Genomic DNA, 19,273 nt, shown 5'->3' on the forward strand with positions numbered 1-19,273 from the left:
CATATATTGTACAATTTAAAAAATTCCATTAACAAATATTATTTTCATAATATTTGCTTTAGTAGGTTTTTAGGTATTTTTTATATCTACATCAAATGTCGATCGTACTATGTAATTACGTATGCAATAACGCGTTAACCTATCTCCATCGATTACGAATGTGGTTTCTTACCTGGACTTAAACAAATATCAACAAGTTGGTCATTTAGAGATAAACCGAGTTTGTATTAATTTCCAATGAGCAGTCTGCGTTTGGGCGAATTGCCTTTTTAGCCGCATAATAAAAGTAATGTGTTTGGGCGAGTTTCTTATAAGGTGTTTGAGCGAGACAAACTGAACTTGTATTATTGTGTATTGTGTAAATGAGTTTATGTCAAATATGGATCTTAAAATTGAATATACTTTTGTACAAAACGAAATAAATTATGCATTTAAATTGAAAATTATATTTTTCAAGAATCTAACCACTTTAAAAACGGGTTTTTTCGTTTCCGGTGTACTAGTAGAAAAGGTATTGAGAGTGTTTAGTGAATTCCACCATCGATAAAATACTCGTACTATCTTTTTCAAATAATAATATACGTAATTATGAACCAACAATTGATTATAATTTAGCTGTTCAGTGTGTTAGAACAGCCGTCAAATGGAAAAAGGTCGCTCAAACACATTGCAGTTTTTAAAAATTCGCCCAAACGCATTACACCCATTTCCAATATACTGTTTGTTTACTATGCGTAGTGCGTCGTTAAGTTTGGCATTTTGTTTTTGAGAATTTATAGAAATGTTAAAAACGCCAAAAGTTAAACCGTCGTTGTCGTGCGGTTCTTTTATTTCCGGGCCTATAAAATAAAATTTGATTAATTTTTATTGGCACTATTGCGTTATAAAGCATTTTCAGAGCGTTTTTCGATAGTTTTTAGGTTATATTTTAAATCTTGGACGTATGCAATTGTAATACAACTCGTATGTCATTTGATACTAAAAACGCCGTACTCGACGTCCGACGAATCGTTTTAAAAATCAAACGAGTACTATTGCAGTGTTATTTAGTATGAAAGTTTTCATATTTTTTTTATACGCGCAAACGCGCGTAAAGAGGGGGTATAGGGTTGTTAAACGTGCCGTCCCGCCGACTAAACACCGCCATCGCAACGCAGACGCCGCGCCGGACCCGAAATCCGTTACGTCGTATTCCGAGAGGTATGTGCAGATTACATTATTATTATATTTTACGCGGAGCACTTACTGATTTGTGTGCTGCGAAATCGAAGGGAACGCGGTTCGGTCGTGTCGTATTCGTGTCGCGGACAATATATTGCGCTGGCCCGCGGGCGTATATGGATTGTGCGGTAGCAGGTCGGCGGTGGCTGTGTACAGCTTCCGAGCTATTTTGGCAAACGTCCCGTTCGTTCTGCGCACAATATATTATTATTATTACTATTATTATTATAATCATCATCATCATCGCCGCCGCCGCACACATACAAATAATTCGGATATGATGATACACGCGCACAATGCGAATTTGTCGTCGAAATTGATAACGGTCGTCGTTGCTCACATAATATAATATAATAATTACACGAGACGATCGTTTTCAGCCGCACCGTACACGGTTTTTGGCCGAGCAAGACGCGTATTATGTTTATCCGTACGCGTTTATTGTTCTGTTCTCGTGGCCGAAGTCGCGGCGCACAGGACGAATAAAACGATTTCTTTTTCGATGTAAATAAAAATATGATTGTGCGTACTGGAAATAATACGGTCGCGCGTCTTGTAAACATTTCGATTTTGACACAACGCCGCGCGTTACTATATAGTAAGAGTACGCTGTTGCAGTCGCCGTGTAACCCGACGAAACGCCCAATTCCTTCATTTTTTTTTCTATTATGCAGTTATTCAAAAGCTGATTGTTAAAGTTTTTTTTTCCCCTTTAACTACTCTTTCTTACTTTAAACTATTCAGCAGATAATGATTTTGGAGAATTCCGATAAATCTACATAAACAAAAATCGAATAAGTATTTTCTGAGTAATTCCGTTCTAATTGTAGGTTCGTGATAATACTGATAATAGGGTTCGAAAATATTATGGAAGCTATGATGATTTAAACATTCTATAGTTATTCATATTAATTCATCAACATTTTTATTTTGTAAATATAGACATTGTCCGATTATAATGAATATTAAATCAACTATTATCATATTATTATTGTTTTAATTATTATTTTTGAATTATTTGTTATTTATGTGTAGGTATTACATTTAAATGTTATTTTAAATTATTATCACTACTATATCGTCTCATATTTATATTATACTTAATAATATATATATATATCTATCTTTGTGTAATGTATATACATATAAATAAAATGCTGTTCGTTGGTAAGCGCAAAACTTGAGAACGGATAAACCAATTGGGCTCATTTTTGTTAAAAATGTTTGTAATGATACGAATAAGGTTTTTGTGAAATAAAAAATTGGAAAATTGAAAAAAACTGAAACTACTTTTTTTCAGTGAGATTTTTGTATGAATTTGTGACCGTTGCGTGTATTTGCTAGAATTAGAGCAAAACTACGTTGGCTACCCTTACGCGGTCCTTTACGCTACGACCTTTAGGAGTGGTGCAAGATGAAAAAAAAATCAGAAATAACAATAACACTAAACGAAAACAAAGAAATAGCGCGGGCGGAAAATGCGACACTGTGGGTTGAGAGTCGACAATGTCAAAAATGTCAGTAATGATAAGGTTAGGCTAAAAAATAAGTTTTAAAAACTTCTATATAAGAGGTGGAATTTTTGTACGAAAACGAAATGCATGGGAACAATTAGTACATTATTATATAATTATACTGCATATTTTTTTCTGCGGAGTTTATTTTATTTCTAGTTATACATGAACATTTTTATTTTTAAGTTATAATAAATAATTTAGAAGACTCGCTCTTACTGCAAGCTTGTTTAAAAATAAGGGTAATCATCACACATATTTTTCTTTTATTGTATTCTATGAATATGGATGCACTGCGTTAAGTTGAATAAATAGTTTTAATATTTTAAATATCATATCTATTTTATAATTTTGTAAAACCATTTTTAAGGACTATTTTCCGTAATAGCAACATACATACATTCAAAATACTCAAAAACTACTCGTCAAATTTAAAAAAATATATATCTACTGAATAATTTAAAGTAAACAGAGAATTCCATTAATTTTGAAAAAAATAAAAAATATTATGATGATTTATATATATAACAGATAAATTTTCTTATATTTTTAATTTAACAATCGATTCATTAAAACGAAACCAAAAATGTAGGAAACGGAGTCTGTTGGACGTAAAAATATATATAGTAAATGTTGCGTTTGCAATGAAACGGATACATCAATATATGTATTAGATAATATATTATGGTACGCATGTGTAATGTCATCTCGTTAGTGTATAATAGAAATATTTTTGCTCTATATAATTAATTCAGTTCATAATGCGAATATTTTTTTTTGTATTTAAAATCGATAAATACGTGTATTTAATACGTAAATTTAATACTCAGCTAAAATGTAAAATACACATTAATTATGACGTGAAGTTAAACGACATGATAATTATTTTCGTATGAACACCTTAATTAATGTAATACTTTTGTTTAATTTTTTATTTTTAAATTCTGTTTCCACAGAACTTACATACCTTTTTGTTTATAAATATTCAAACATTAATCTAAAATAATTACTTCACATTTACGTGGGTGGTGTTTTTTAAATATTATTTGAAAGTTGATGAGATGATACTTTAAAGTCACATGTAAATAATATCTCCGACTCACTTACAAAATAATGTATGCCTTTGAAATTTACATAACTTAATCGGCGAATAACGACAAATATATTACAACAATAATATAAAATATCATATCCGCGTTCTGATTGTTATTCTTTTCGATCGTGCTTATACTGTAACTTTGAGGTTATCGGGTTTCTTTGTGTTTACTTTACCATTATCATAAATATTTACCAACCCACAACCACTATAAAACAAAAACAATAACGATAAAAATAATTATTATTTTAAAAGTGAGTGGTGGGTTTGATGGCTCTCATCCGTGGAAAACCGACCCCATTTATCATGTATAAATAATATGTATACTGTATTATATTTCATAATGAAAGTTCAATAAGTCGAGCACGTGCCCACATACCTATATTATATTTTGTTATGTGTTTTACAAATGACAAACGTTTGAGGTTGTATAGGTTATTTTGCGGACCGTAAATACGATTCAAATCGCACACCACACCACTCCACCACATACGCGATCCTTTCGATGATAATAAATAATGCATGATATTATCGTGCAAAAGTCGTGTCAGCTTTAACAATTAGACGTTGCAGCCTATATGCGAATTACGAACCCAAAACGGTATCGCTCTGTGGCCCACCGAGAGACCGCTCTCGATGATATACTCGGTAATGTATGTTTTTTCTACCACTCGCACCCGATGGCGTGGTTTTTCGACGCAAAACGCATAAAATGGTAATAAATGTTTCTTGTTCAATTAAAAGAGGGTGCAACCACAGGAATTAATGCTCGCGGTCAGGATTTATGGTCCTTCTGGGAACGTGTATCCCTCTTTGGCCGCGTATAAATTATGTTTACAAAAAGCTCTTTCCTTCTATATACAACCGGCTCAGCCTCTGGGCGGCCTATGCGTACACAGACAGCTACTTGGGTAGGACGGTGGATAATAAGACGCGTCTTATGATAATAACGAGAGAATACCACCGAAATGAAAACAGCCACCGTAATAAAGGTGTTTTTTTTTTTGTTATTGTTTTTTTTTCACGTTCCCTCGCCATACAGCTCACAGGCTATACAATGATTATAATTCATTCATCCGTGAGGATAATGAAAATAATACCCAGCGTATTTCATTGCATTATCTTTTGCAGGATAATTTGTTGTTGATAAATCATGCCAAACTCATGTACCAAAAGAGTTGGAACAGTGGTAAGGAGTATATGGTCAGTGCGTTGTTTCGTTACTTGGATTTAGACGGCAACGGATTTTTGCAACTGGACGAATTACAAAAGGTATATTTTATTTGGTCAGTTTTTTAGTTAATTTATAATTTTTTTTAATTATTAAATAAATACTGTTTAGACTTCTTGGTAAAACAATATTTAGATAACTCAATGTAGTTATACATCTTAGTTTTTTCATAAATTAATTGGCTTCAAAATTATATATCTGTATATTATAAACTATAATATATAAATAGAATTATAGTATTTATAATAACACAATAAGCCCTTTCATTCAATTTAAATTAATTTTGTTCTTATTTATACTAATTATACTGTAGTAATTTATACTACATTGATAGACCTAAACTAAATTAAAGTAACGATACATACAATAAGTAACGAAATTATTTCGGTCGGTTTAAACGAATTACTTTCGGTAATATATCGTCATTATCATTAATGTTGTAAAGGTTTTAAAATCTTTCTTTAAAAATGTTTTATTTTCACAAACGTGTGCTACAAAATAAATTTCTTGCATTATTGATCAAAGAAATATCAATATAATAGCATTTTTATTTTATTCATATACGTATAACGTATAATATGTGCATATGATGAAATATTATAATATATAAAAGCTTAGATTAAAAAAGTCGATTATTTCGATTAAAGTGTGTGGATATATCAAATAAATGTATCGACAAATTTGGAATATAATTTTCCAAGGATGATAACCGTCTTCTTTGAAGCAATAATACATTTACTTGTTCTCGTATGAGAACCCAGTATAATGTATATCATATTATATATTAATATTGTGTTGAATATTTTAATATGTGAATAGTTGTTCTAACCGTTTTAAAATAAACTCTAAATATAATATTATACTCAAATTATTTTATGAAAATATTTTACATTTATTTCTTTTTTAGAATGTTAACTATATTATAAAAGTAATATGTGTTGTTTCATAATAATTAAGTAAACTAAAATATTTACATAATGTGCGCTAAAGATCAAACAATAATTTTAATTAAAAATGTTTAACAGCAATAATCGTAAAATACACCATGCGCACAGTTCTATTTACCTTTTATTGTGAACAAAAACTTTTTTAATCCAAGCAACGGAAATATAAATTATTTTTCCAAATTTATACAAATGCCGCACGTGTGATAAAATTATTATTATGAAAATAAATCAAAACAAAAAAAAAATATATATATATATATTTTACTAATTCAATGTATTTCAGATAACTAAACAGGATAAACTCGATGATATGTCTGACGTTTGTGTCATGTCAGATATGATTCGCTTTGAAGATATGGATAAAGATGGACGTCTAGGTTTGAACGAATTCTACGCAGCTTTCAGTAAACTATATAGTAAGTATTATAAATGTATATATCGTAAATGGTTCAAAGTAAATTCTAAAATAAGACGTTGAAGTAACGATATATAGGGATTTAATTTACTCACATTGCACGAAATCCTGCGTCTTACATAATAAATATATATACCTATGTATTGCTTTGATCTATACTCTGCGGTGTCCTGCACTTTAATGGCACCTCGCATATACATCACGCACATAGGTATATCATAATAGACTCGTTCTATTTCCATTACTTATTATATGTATATTTTATGGCGTACATTATAATAATAGGCTTGTCGGTGGTCACTTTGGAAAAAGCGCTAGAGATCAATAGAATATCCGCAAAGGTCGGCGACAATGTCGAAATCCGTTGCGACGTCAGCGGTAATCCGCCTCCTCCTATCGTTTGGAAACGATATTCCGCCGATCTAACAACCCTAGGCGACGAGGACGTGAGGGTTTTTAGCGATGGGTCGTTGTATCTCACCAAAATACAATTGGTCCACGCCGGGAATTACACGTGCAGAGCTTTGAGAAATTCCGAGGTTACTCAGACGCACGTGTTGACTGTCCATAGTATGTTCAATAATAAACAATACCTTAAATAATATAATTATAATTAATCGTGGAATGTTTCTTTTGTTTAATTCGATGTTTGTTGTGTTTAAGCTTTGCCTGAAGTTAAAGTCACGCCCAGAATCCAATCGCGGAGACCAGGCGAAAAGACTTCCATGTTTTGTCACGTAATTGGAGAACCTTTCCCCGAGGTACATATATATATACACATAATATATTACAGTCATTACACGCAAAATAATATATGTACAAAAAATGTATAAATACCGTATGTCCAAGGTTAATAGGTATCTTCGTGGCAAACACATTAATTAAAATGTGATTTTTTTTTTCTATAGTATTTATTACTATTCTTTTTTTAAACAATTTAATATTTGATATTATAAAAATAACTATTTTTTCAAATCATGGCTTGAAAATACATTTGACGAACAATATATTACATTTGATCCAAAAAGAATAGATTAAGTTTTTTGATTTTCGTCTGAGAAATAGTTATAAATATTATAATAATTAAAAATAGGAAGTAAGGAAATCATAATTTTGTATAGAATCTTACAAATTTAAACATTCAATCGATTTCTCGAGAGATATTTAAGATGAATAGAACTTGAACTAGGACATTCTGAATTTCTGAATATATAAGTGTGACTAGCATGAGTTTACACGGGTATTAGATTTAAATGACTATTGTTGTGCCCAAAGGTGGTTTGGCTGAAAAACGAAGAGCGTCTAAAATTGGACATGGTACACAAGTACAGAGTAGTCGGCAATGGAACTGAATTGAGTATTGATAACATCGATTACGCGGACACCGGAGCGTACATGTGCCAGGCATCGAACACCGGTGGGGTCACCAGAGACATATCGTCACTAATCGTCCAAGAAATTTTGACGCCCAGTGAGTATGGTGCGGTCGGATCTAAATCGAACAAAATATCAAATATTTCGTGCTAATAATAATAAAAAAAAAAACCGTCAGTATCACAATACGCCATAATAATATTTTCTCGTCGCGTTTTTTACAGCCGCGCCGAAAGAAGAACGCCGGTTTTTCGCTTTCCACGACTGGGGCGTGTCTGTTTACGAGCCCACTGCTTGCCGGCTTTACCACCAAATTCAATCCACCGACATCATACCGGGAACTCAGGTACATATATTTGAATGTTACACAGCCATAGGTACAACAGTTATTGATGTCATGATATCAGATCGGGTTTGTCAAACAACGATTACCATCCACCATGTGTGTAAATCGTCTGTAAGACGTACCTCGATGGCTCGATATACCTAATAATAATTGCCGTTCTTCTTATAATCCGTGCGTGCGTGTAATGTGTGTGTAACGTATAGGAATATGTGTGTGGCGACAAAGGCGTCAACTGCAGCTGGGGACAGGCTATCAACGTGGCCAACCGTTATGTTTACGTATCGCAGCCGCTTAAAGATAGAGTGTTGGTCATCAGCAAAATTCAAATGGTCGTCGTTGACGTGAGTGCACCTATATACTATTACAACACTTTATACCTTATATTATAAAAGCATACTTTTTATTTGTGTTTGTATATTATTGCGATTATTGCGTACGATTATTTAAAACAATATTTATACAATATATTTTATATTTCTTAAAATACGTGTTTCGGTAAAAAAGTATTTAAAATCAAAATGTATAGGATACTATTATATATAAAAAAAAACCGTTTAAATAGAAAATAAAATACTTAAAAACGTAAAAAATTTTTATCAATTTTTTAATTTACCTAATATTTATGGGCTATATGGATCAATTATTGGTATATAATTAGTTTTAATAGGACGTACCTGTATATTTATTATTTTATTTTCTACCGATTTCGATAATTACTCAATTATGTCATAATACAATTATATAATATATAATATACCAATACGGCTATACTAATGGGAATATGCGTAGTAAAATCGAATTATAACTTGTGATTAGCTCATAGTATTTCTAAGAATTGTTTTAAGTATAAAAAATAACCGTTTCAAGTACTTACTCGTATGCTTATTACCATATAGAATAAACGGTTAAATAATATTTTGTATGCGTTTTGTTTGTTATTATAATACTTAGGTCGTGATCACGGACAAATATCCAGTGGCTCTGCACTACGTGGCACATTTAGATCAAGTATGGGTATTGAATTGGAGGAGCGTGTACGACGACGGTGTAAAGACGATACAGGTGATCAGGGACGCGTCTCAAAAGCGAAAACACCACACCGTCCACCCGGAACCGATAGACGGTCAATTCGATTTGGTCAGAGATTTGTTCATGCCCACAGCACAGGTACGCGCGAGCAATATTTTATAGTAATAGAATATAATATACAACAACGACGACGGTTTTATCGATATAACCTTATTTTATTTTTTTCCATTGAAAATCACTACATGGAAACCGAACTGTTTTCACATTACTTAACCCAAATATTGATAGAACCTAACTTTATCGATATCCCGAAATTTTACAGGATCTGAGCCACTGGTTTAAGTACGGTTACGTGAGCCATGCCAACCAAAGAGGACTTTACAAACTGGATTTGGCCAACATGCGGTACATAAGAAGTATAGACCTGTCACCGTACAACTGTGTACCCCGCACCCTGCAATTCTCGTCCTTGTGTAAGTATATTATAAAGGTTTAATTTATCGATATTTTAATGTTGTATGATCGCAAGCGCGTACATAGAAATTTGATCAGACGCGAAAATATTGTATTATACTTACCTATATGTATTATCATTTAACCCGTGACTTACTATATGCCCATACGGTTGTTGAAACGCAGACGGTTTTGTTATCATCGAATGCGAAGAACCAGGAACCGGACACGCCACGGGCCAGGTAATCTTAGATTATTTGACCGACACGGTTGTCAACAAAAAGACTACGATCAGAGGAAGTCCTTTGGTTTCGCCAGACAGCAGAGTCGTCGTGTCCATCGATAAAGCCACCGATGGTGTGACCTTGGTTGTCCAACAAGTTTTAGGTAAGTTTTATTTTGTAATGAACTGTATACCTGGTATACCAACATGATATCAGGATACTAGAAATTATTTATTTAAATTTTATTTTACTATTTAAACATTCGCGCACATCATAGAATCTGGACTCAAATTTTCATTCGATGTCAAAACCACTCTAATGATCAGTGACATAGCGTTCTATCCGTCTCGAACCACACACGGGTATGATTTATACGCCAGCGCTGCAGACAAAGAAGACATACTGTTTCTGAATCTATCTAACGGTAAGTGTTTCGATTCATTATAATATCAATCATGTCAAATCCCTGTCGCTGAACTAATTTAAATATTCATTACTCGGTTTAAAATGTAGCTGTGTAGGTATATATAATCTAATTTTAGTTTTCATAAAAATATAAAACGTTAAAAATCAGAACAATATTTTTAAATAATATCTGGTAAGTTATAATATTCAGTTTATAAAATACATAAATATAGTTTACTTATTCTCATCGTAAAATCTGAGACAAGACAAGTTTCGTACAACGTAAAAATACTTTGGCCGATTAAAATAATAACTTTTAGTTGTATTGTTCGTGTACGTATTAATTCTTGATAATATTCTTGATTCGATATTAGTTTTGCTTACACAGCTACGCCCTCCGTCAAAAATAGCATTACAGTAATTATTTTTCATATTTAATGTCGTGGGTAGCTTATAAAATACGTAATAACCGATTAATTTACAACGAAATGTCAATACAAATTCAATACGGTGCAAAAAATACCTAAAGAATATTAAAATTGTAATTTACCATAGTTGATCGGTTTGATGTTGACATGTTGCTTAGCATACAGTAGCCATATAGTAACATTATGACAATCGAAATCATAAAATAATTATTGGGAGTTTACCGCGATTAATGTAGATTTTCGCGACTAATTAAGGGGGTATTCCATTGTTTGACCGGTTGGAATAATTCTACATAATACCCTGCACATACGTACAGTGAAATGTGAATAAACGTCATTATACTGATTAACGAAACGGTGGATTTTCATGTATTATTTTCGATTATTATTAGGCCACAAAAGTCTGGCTCGTGGCTTATATTTTACGAGAAACACAACCGTTATTACAACATATTTTCATTTATTGTTTTAACCCATACTTTCTATTTAAGTGAATTGAGTATCGAGGACCTAACGCAATTATTTTTAATAACTGATTTAAAATCAAATCAATTATTACAAATTCGTAATTAAAAATGTATTATTCATAAAATAACATATCCACTTGTAAGTTATATTAACTATTAAAACGTGGTCGTTACAAAGGTATTGCGAGGCTTAAAAACAATGATAATTGTACATTTTATTACAACACTATTAGGAGAGAAATTATTTTGTGTAGTCGTGTAGTGTTATTACATATATATATTCCAACTATGTTTGGAACTATACTGCAGTGTGTATCGCGATACAGTCTCGGCCGTATATATTGATCGAACAGCAGCTTTTAATAAAATCTTCACTGTTTGGTCGGTAGGTCGAGTTTCGCTCAGAATCGGTTTTAGTCCATGATTTATTGCTGCTTTCTTGTTTAATGACATCGACCCCGGTGCACACTCTTCCACCGTGACTATCGGACCTCGCTTTTTTCTATTTACGAAATACGATCTTTATAAAGACATTATGTCGACCGTTGTCCAAACAAAAAATAAAAATTTTATAATATTAGGACGTATAATTTAATATCTAATGATGTTTTGTATTATATTATGTAATGTTCAAATAGTATTTTTGTATAACACATCTTGAGCGATACTTTTTTTTATAAAATGTATGCTATCACGCGTATTCTATTACATATTACATATTTTACTGATAGGTGGACTTAGGGATAGTGTGCACGGGACATGATCCTTGTCCGCAATGAGAATTAGTCCTTCTAATCAGATTTAAATCAAACATTTATTTGCAAGTTTAAGCGTGCATTATGAGTAAAAAGCTTCTTACGAAAAAAAAAAGCAATCAATACTCAATATGACACACATTATTAGAAACCATAATAAGCGAACTATTATTATATAATATTTTAACGTTAAAAATCAAAATAGAAGGCCTAAGCCCCGTGGAAAACCATACACCCTAGTCCGTCCACACATGTTTCTGTCATATTTACCGTGATTGCCATGCAAATCTAACATGATGCCCATAAATGCGATGTATCGGTGTAATGTTCATCTTTTGATTTTATCGGTCCACAGGTAAAGTAGAAATGATCACCGGCGTAGGCAAGGCCATGCTCCAGTCGTTGACGCAGTGGGGTAACCCTAACCGTCCAATAGCCGCGTCCGGTATTTTCGGTCACTATATGGTTACGCCAGCCGATGAAGCGTTGTTTGTGATCAACGGCGAAACCCGGACGGTGAACTGCGAGATCGGCGGTCTGATCCATCCTAGACTGGTCACGTGGGTCACCATGCAGCTACAATAAACACAAATAGAATACAGAATTCAAAATTTTGAAGAAAAAAAATCGCGTTGTTATTGATTATTATTATTATTATTATTATTATTGTTGATACCGTCATTTCTCATTCTTTCTTATTTTCTCGCTATGATAATATCTATGAAATCATCATCTCGTCGTGTTGCTTTTAAACATTTTTCGTTTCGTTCGGTTTCGTTGTTCATGAATAATACTCATTAAGATACCTCACAGTTCACACAGTATAGCGGATTAGGTGTATACGTTAAGTTTAAATATTTAAACCATAATCTTTATATAATATATAATAAAGCAATGATAAAATTATAATATAGTAATGAACCGAGCGCGGCGGCGCGGTGGTCGAATATCGTTCAAACAGTTTTCACGTTTTATTTGAACATCATAATAATAATATGCAAAACATAAAATGCTTATATTTTTCGTGTTTTTCATAATATTTAACGATAGCCAACGACTCAAAGTTCGTAACTCAGTCTTGTTTTTTTCAAACTAAAATAAAATCAATGAGGTTTCGTCGTTTCAGTCATTTTTCTGACTCCGAGCCAAATAATATATTTCATATTATTATTAAATACGTTGTCGTTGTGATTGTTCGAAGCCCATACTATAGTACTCATTTGATAATGTGTCTATATATAATATATTGTAAGTAGAGAGTGTGTAGTGGTAAAATTCCATTACGTCCAATTATAGCGGATATAGGTATGGTTTATTTGCTCTCGACACGTATATACACGTACATTATCGGTGATAATACCATTACTATATATTATTATGAGTACCTAGCTGTTTGTTTTACTGGCGAAATGTCCCGCTAAACGGAGTAGCTCACGACGAGAGTCACGATACGACGTTTTAAACAAAATATAATACACGTAGTAATCATCGAAAAATATGCGACGTTTCAGATCGACGGCCAACGTTTTAATCCAAAGATAGATGATAATATTATATTTTTGTTTAGTATATTATATTATACGTATGATATTAGTATGCCGTGTGTGAATTTATAATAATATAATATATACCTATTATATATTATATATATATATATATAACATAAAAAACACGCGCGGACTTTTTTTTCCATAGAATATTTTATTCAAATTAAATATTGAATAATTTTAATTAAAATAAACTGATCTAAATATAATGTAATATTATACAGAATTTTTAACATCGGCATAATACTTTTAAGTTATTTTTGTTATTAGCTAGGTACGCATATTATCTTGGGTGGATGCGAAAATTTAATATAACTGCGTTTAGTGTGAACGTTACGCGTCGTCATACAGTACATATTCTGTCTGTAAAAGATTATCCGTCCGATTTTTGTAGTTACTTTTCGATCGATCGATCGGTCCGTTTACCACTGTGAGCCGCCTCGAGAAATTGCGCTACGTACAAAACCTACGACGGCGACGTCTAAATACAAAAATAAAAAAAATATATAAAAATATTGTAATACAATTAGAGTTTTACGTGTGTTGTATAATATTATGATTATAATATGTAATGGTACCTAATACGTCATCGTTTATAGGAGAAAAAACGTACTACAATTAATATTTATATTATAAAACTTACTTAGTTATAATAAAATATTATATGATAATTAATAATAAATATATAATATTATATACAAGGTGATTCTTTAGAAAGCAAAAACTGATTTTATTGAAAAGTACCTATCGATATTTTTGGAAATATTGTTTTAGCATAATTTTAAATCATTTATTAACTATATTTTGTAAACTAATTAAATATTTAGTTTTTTATTTTTTGAATGAACAATACATTTATAATTTCAACTGTCATATAATGAAGCAAAATATTTTTCTTAAAATTTAAACACATAAAAAATTGTAAACTAATACTTAATATAAATTATATCTTAAAAATATTTAGTTTCAATTGAAGTGATACAATAGGGTTTGCCATAAAATTGATACAACACTATACGCTATCCGCTCATTTTTTTTTTAAATTTATACATTTATAATCCATATTAAGTAAATTTGAAAAATGAAAATTATAGTCATATGGGCTATAGGTGAAAGGAAAAAAAATTACAACAACTTCCAATTAGTAGCACTTCTGAAAAGATTTAATATTTTTTAAATCGTTGATATCGCATCAATAAATATTTATAAAGTCATAACTAATAACTAATTAACTTCTATTTCAAAAATAAATTTTTGAAATACATTTAAAATTGAAATACTCAGAAAAATATTTTGTTTCACAATTAAAAATGTAAGCTTTCATTCAAAAAAACCGATAATCGTATAAAAACCTAAATATATTTTAATTTTATTTTTAATGTAGTTTTGTAATATTTTAGTTGTTATTGAAAAAAAATATTTCCATCATAAACTATAATATCATAAATTTGTTGTTAAAAAGAACCACCTTGTAAACATAAACATTTAAGAATCCGCGAATCGGGTTTTTCTATATGTATAATAATAATAATATAATATGTGATTTGCGAAGTTAGCCGAAACAACCATTCGCACATCGGTATTTTGTAAATAATACAATAATTATACCTGCATAATGAATAACAATAAAAATATTTATAGTTTTAGAAAACTTATATAGTTATTAATCATTACTATTATTGTACACACTAATAAATAGTGTAAATCAAAAAGTTCACATTAATAATTGGTTAGTTGTGTTTGTTTGTGGATTTTTTTTTTTATATAATTAACATAATATTATAGTGTGGGCTTATTTTTTATCAAAATATATATATATTATAAATATGTATATGATAATATAAATAGTGTAATGATATTTATAACTGAATAAAAAAAACAAAAAAATTACTCGTGTATAATAATTGAATTCTGTACCATCCGATTGTTCATAATACGTAATATTATTATAATAATTATTTACGTCGCACGTCCAGCGGATACAACATGTCCTAATAAAGTTACATATTATTGTCCATTTTATTTTTTATTCATAAAATCATAACTTAAATCGATCGTTTTTACGATTATTGCCGTACGGATAGCTGTTTTCCCATGTGTACCGCTTATAATAATATCATTAATATATATTCGGTTCATAATTTATCATAATATTATACGTATATTGTAGGGCATGCTACTAAATACGGATAATTAAATTCTCGTTATGAACTGCAGAGCAACTACAATATTATTTTAATCTTTACGACGAATATGCTGAACGGCGACGAGCGTATTATATAATATTATTGTTATAGCATCTAGCTAAATAGTATTGTTGGCAGTGAAAAAACAAAGCACAAATCCATCGAGTGACCCGAACACAACGTGTAGAATATATTATTATAACACACTGTGTTTTATTTTAGTGTCCGGATGTATTATAGGCACAACACGATAAATTTCCGAATCTTAATAATTACATATTATAATGTTTTGATCAGTTGAGTGCATTGGAAAACTCAAAGGAAACGCAATCGGGTCCGTGTCAATAGCGTCTAAGAACGCCGTATTAAAAGATACATAATTGATCAAATAACTATGTGCGATACAAAATATAGGAAACTGCGCACGTACCTACATATAACGAGTCCCATTGTACCACGAGTTCGGCGGTCTGTAAACATTGCGAAAACCTATAAATTTGAGTACATACTACATTAATGAAGTAACAATAGAGAAAGAGATTTTGCAGATATTTAGTGAAACATCAAAAGGATGTAATCCTTCTAAAATGCCTGTGATTCTGCTGCGGCCCCGTGTTTTATAAAGGTACACGTCCGTATTTATATGTATATATATGTACGTAATATACATAATATTATATTGCCTAGCTATATATTATATTTAGCATACACGCGCGTATTATTATAGTGATATAATGGCAAAATAATTATCAACTACCATTATGTTATAGGTAGGTAGGTAAGTTGTAGGTATCATATTTAATGATCACCATATCGGCGTAATCTCGTGTGTAATTTATAGGATGCGTTCAAATTTTAATTAACTATTTAAAATTAATGAATATTAATACTAAATAATAATAATAATTATTAGAAAGATGGCTTTACGTTTTCGCGTGATGCGTATACTTTTATATTGAACAAATTATAATATAATATAAATAAAATAACGTAAATATTTGACTGAATAAAAATATACTATGGATGAGGATAATATTTTCAAGCAGTCCGAATTATTAATTTTAAAATTAAATATTATACATTTATCATTGGAAATAATAGATATTTATTAGATATAATATACATTTTAAGCTTAAATCAACTTCATGATATTTTAATAACTTTATTAACATCTTAATTCCAAAGTAAATATATTTACTTAGTAGTTAGTAGGTACCTACGCACATATTATATTAAGTCTTTTCCAAAACATAATAATATATTATCTTCTTCCATTTATCTACATTTATTTCCTAAACCAAAAACAACTACCTATTGCTATTGTTTGTTTTATGAACTTAATTTTAATCAATTTGAATATTGTATCCAAATATTGTACTCTAATCTTTTGTCTTAAGTATTTCTTCAAACAAATATGATTTTAGGCTAAATGCATTTTCGACAAATTTAAGTTTTATAGGTATATTTACTTACTTAAATAATTGAACAGTAACTTAGAAACAAGTTATTAAGTCATAACAAAATGCTTACGATGTAATAATACTGTAATAATTTATATTCGTAAATGTATACAACTATAACAAATATTAATATTAAATTTGAAAATCCATAACAACTTGTTTTAGCATAAATTATTCAACAAAACTAACATAAGTATTTACCCGAGCATTTGGTGTTCTTTACAAATTATTATATCTAAACATTGTTTGATAATATTATGCGTATACCGTGCATTCTGTTATGGGTGGTTGTAATGAATTCGGTACGGCAATAGCAACTTGTAAATAGGTCGATTATTGTAAGCTCAACTACGATATTTTAACAGCATGTACTATGCACCTATGAGTAAGTAGCAAATATAATATTAATGTAAACTGAGATTAGATTTTTAATATTGATAAGAGTTATTTTTATTTTTATGAATCAATAAACAGTATCCAGGAGTCGTGTGGTAAAAACGTGACGATATTTTATAGACAAAAAAATATGTTCAACTAATTTATTATCTATTATATATTTTATAGATAGATAAAAACCAAATTCACAACGACAAATGTAATCTAGAGCCGACTCAATGTCATGTTCCATTTGCTCAATGTGATACCGAAAACTGAAAGTTACAAGTATAACTATGGATAACACGAGTCATAATATTCGTTTTCAAGAATATATAAATAAAAAAAAATCGATCTAGTGTATACCGTATTACTGTATAAAGTTACTTTTTTGTGATAATCTGATAGTCATTAAGCTAAGAAAATATTTCAGGTCATTTGACAGTTTTACAGAAATAAAAACAAGAAATTTGGCCGTGCTCTATTATAGTAGGTGTCTAGTGCGTACCTGGCCATTGGATTGGTCAATGGATGTGTGTATGATAAATTTCAATTCAATAATAATTAATTGCATTTACATAAAATGATTCTGATTTATAGAGATCATCTGTCAGCCTACATGTCGTAAGATAATATTGTACGTATACCTATATTATAATATTTGTAACGTTGTCATCAATGATTTGTATTTCAATTAGCAATACGGTGTGTTAAGCTAATTTTTGCTAAAAACACATCGCATATACATATATAATATATTATTGCATTATTAGTTCAGATAATATTACATTATTATTTATTACTATAGTTAATACAATACAGATATATATATACCGCATACACCGGTGTAAATATTAGGTTTATGGTTTAAGCAACTTAAAATTTATCTGAATATTTTGAAAATTTCATTGTAAAAAATAATAATTTAAGTAATAGTAAAATATTTCAAGTTCTTGTGATTAATATTGCTATCAAAATAATAAACTTTATATATACTGCGTGTAATTTATGTATTTTCTTTCTAGGGTGAATACTTCAGATACAGCTAGTATAGCTGTTCAATATTATATTAGTCAGATATTTTAGCCCTAATACCGTGGTACCTAACATTAATACGTAATGTTAAACTAAAACTATGATATGAATATTCACAAGATTACAACATAACTGAAATATCAAACTTACAAAATATATTTTGTATGATAGGATTAAGTTTGTGTGAAAACCTCAACGTATCGCAAACGAGCTTTTTTTTAAATAATTAAACGAGGTAATTCGCAATTATTGCAAGTATGGCTACAACTAGCCGCGAATGCAGGGAGTTTTTGGGTGTTTAACCCCCCCCTCCACCCGAAATATCAGTAACAAAAAATAAATTACCTGCCCTCCAAATTAATAGTATGATATTCAAACCCCCCTCACCATCTCGAAATTTTTTCCCGCGTTCGCGCCTGGCTACAACGAAAATCAAGACAATATTTTATATTTTAAGTCTATACTACGTACACAAGTAACAAATCAAATATATAGTATATAGTTTGAATACAACAATTAAATTCAAATATTTCCAAGAATATTTAATGCCGTCAAAATTACCACATTTTAATGTTGCCTCAAATTTGCATACTATAATATAATATTATACATATCACATTGTTTGATTAATAACTGTATACATTTAAGATTATAATTAATGGACGATAATGTATAGACGTATAGTAGTTTTTGTTTCACAAATTATATAATAATATTTTATCCGTTTTCTGTTTTTTCGGTGTGTCGTCGTGACAATGGTATTAT

The 19,273-nt window shown here is 30.3% G+C and overlaps 1 protein-coding gene across 2 annotated transcripts in view; it reads left to right on the top strand.

Moving 5' to 3' along the window:
* The window catches only part of LOC132919959 (follistatin-related protein 5-like), a 134,300-nt gene extending 118,958 nt beyond the window's left edge, over window positions 1–15,342 (top strand). The window contains exons 6-17 of one of the 2 annotated variants that reach the window (XM_060981922.1): window positions 4,963–5,103; window positions 6,293–6,425; window positions 6,710–6,994; window positions 7,088–7,185; window positions 7,700–7,904; window positions 8,023–8,144; window positions 8,348–8,485; window positions 9,096–9,311; window positions 9,496–9,646; window positions 9,813–10,013; window positions 10,128–10,274; window positions 12,261–15,342. In XM_060981922.1, the coding sequence (XP_060837905.1) occupies window positions 4,963–5,103; window positions 6,293–6,425; window positions 6,710–6,994; window positions 7,088–7,185; window positions 7,700–7,904; window positions 8,023–8,144; window positions 8,348–8,485; window positions 9,096–9,311; window positions 9,496–9,646; window positions 9,813–10,013; window positions 10,128–10,274; window positions 12,261–12,490 (2,067 nt within the window). In that variant the 3' untranslated portion in view covers window positions 12,491–15,342. The remainder of the gene's footprint in view (window positions 1–4,962; window positions 5,104–6,292; window positions 6,426–6,709; window positions 6,995–7,087; window positions 7,186–7,699; window positions 7,905–8,022; window positions 8,145–8,347; window positions 8,486–9,095; window positions 9,312–9,495; window positions 9,647–9,812; window positions 10,014–10,127; window positions 10,275–12,260) is intronic. The other variant, XM_060981923.1, reaches the window with a different exon arrangement.
* Window positions 15,343–19,273: the final 3,931 nt, after the last annotated feature.

Source organism: Rhopalosiphum padi, chromosome 2 (assembly GCF_020882245.1).
Source record: "Rhopalosiphum padi isolate XX-2018 chromosome 2, ASM2088224v1, whole genome shotgun sequence".
Classification (NCBI taxonomy): Eukaryota; Metazoa; Arthropoda; class Insecta; order Hemiptera; family Aphididae; genus Rhopalosiphum; species Rhopalosiphum padi.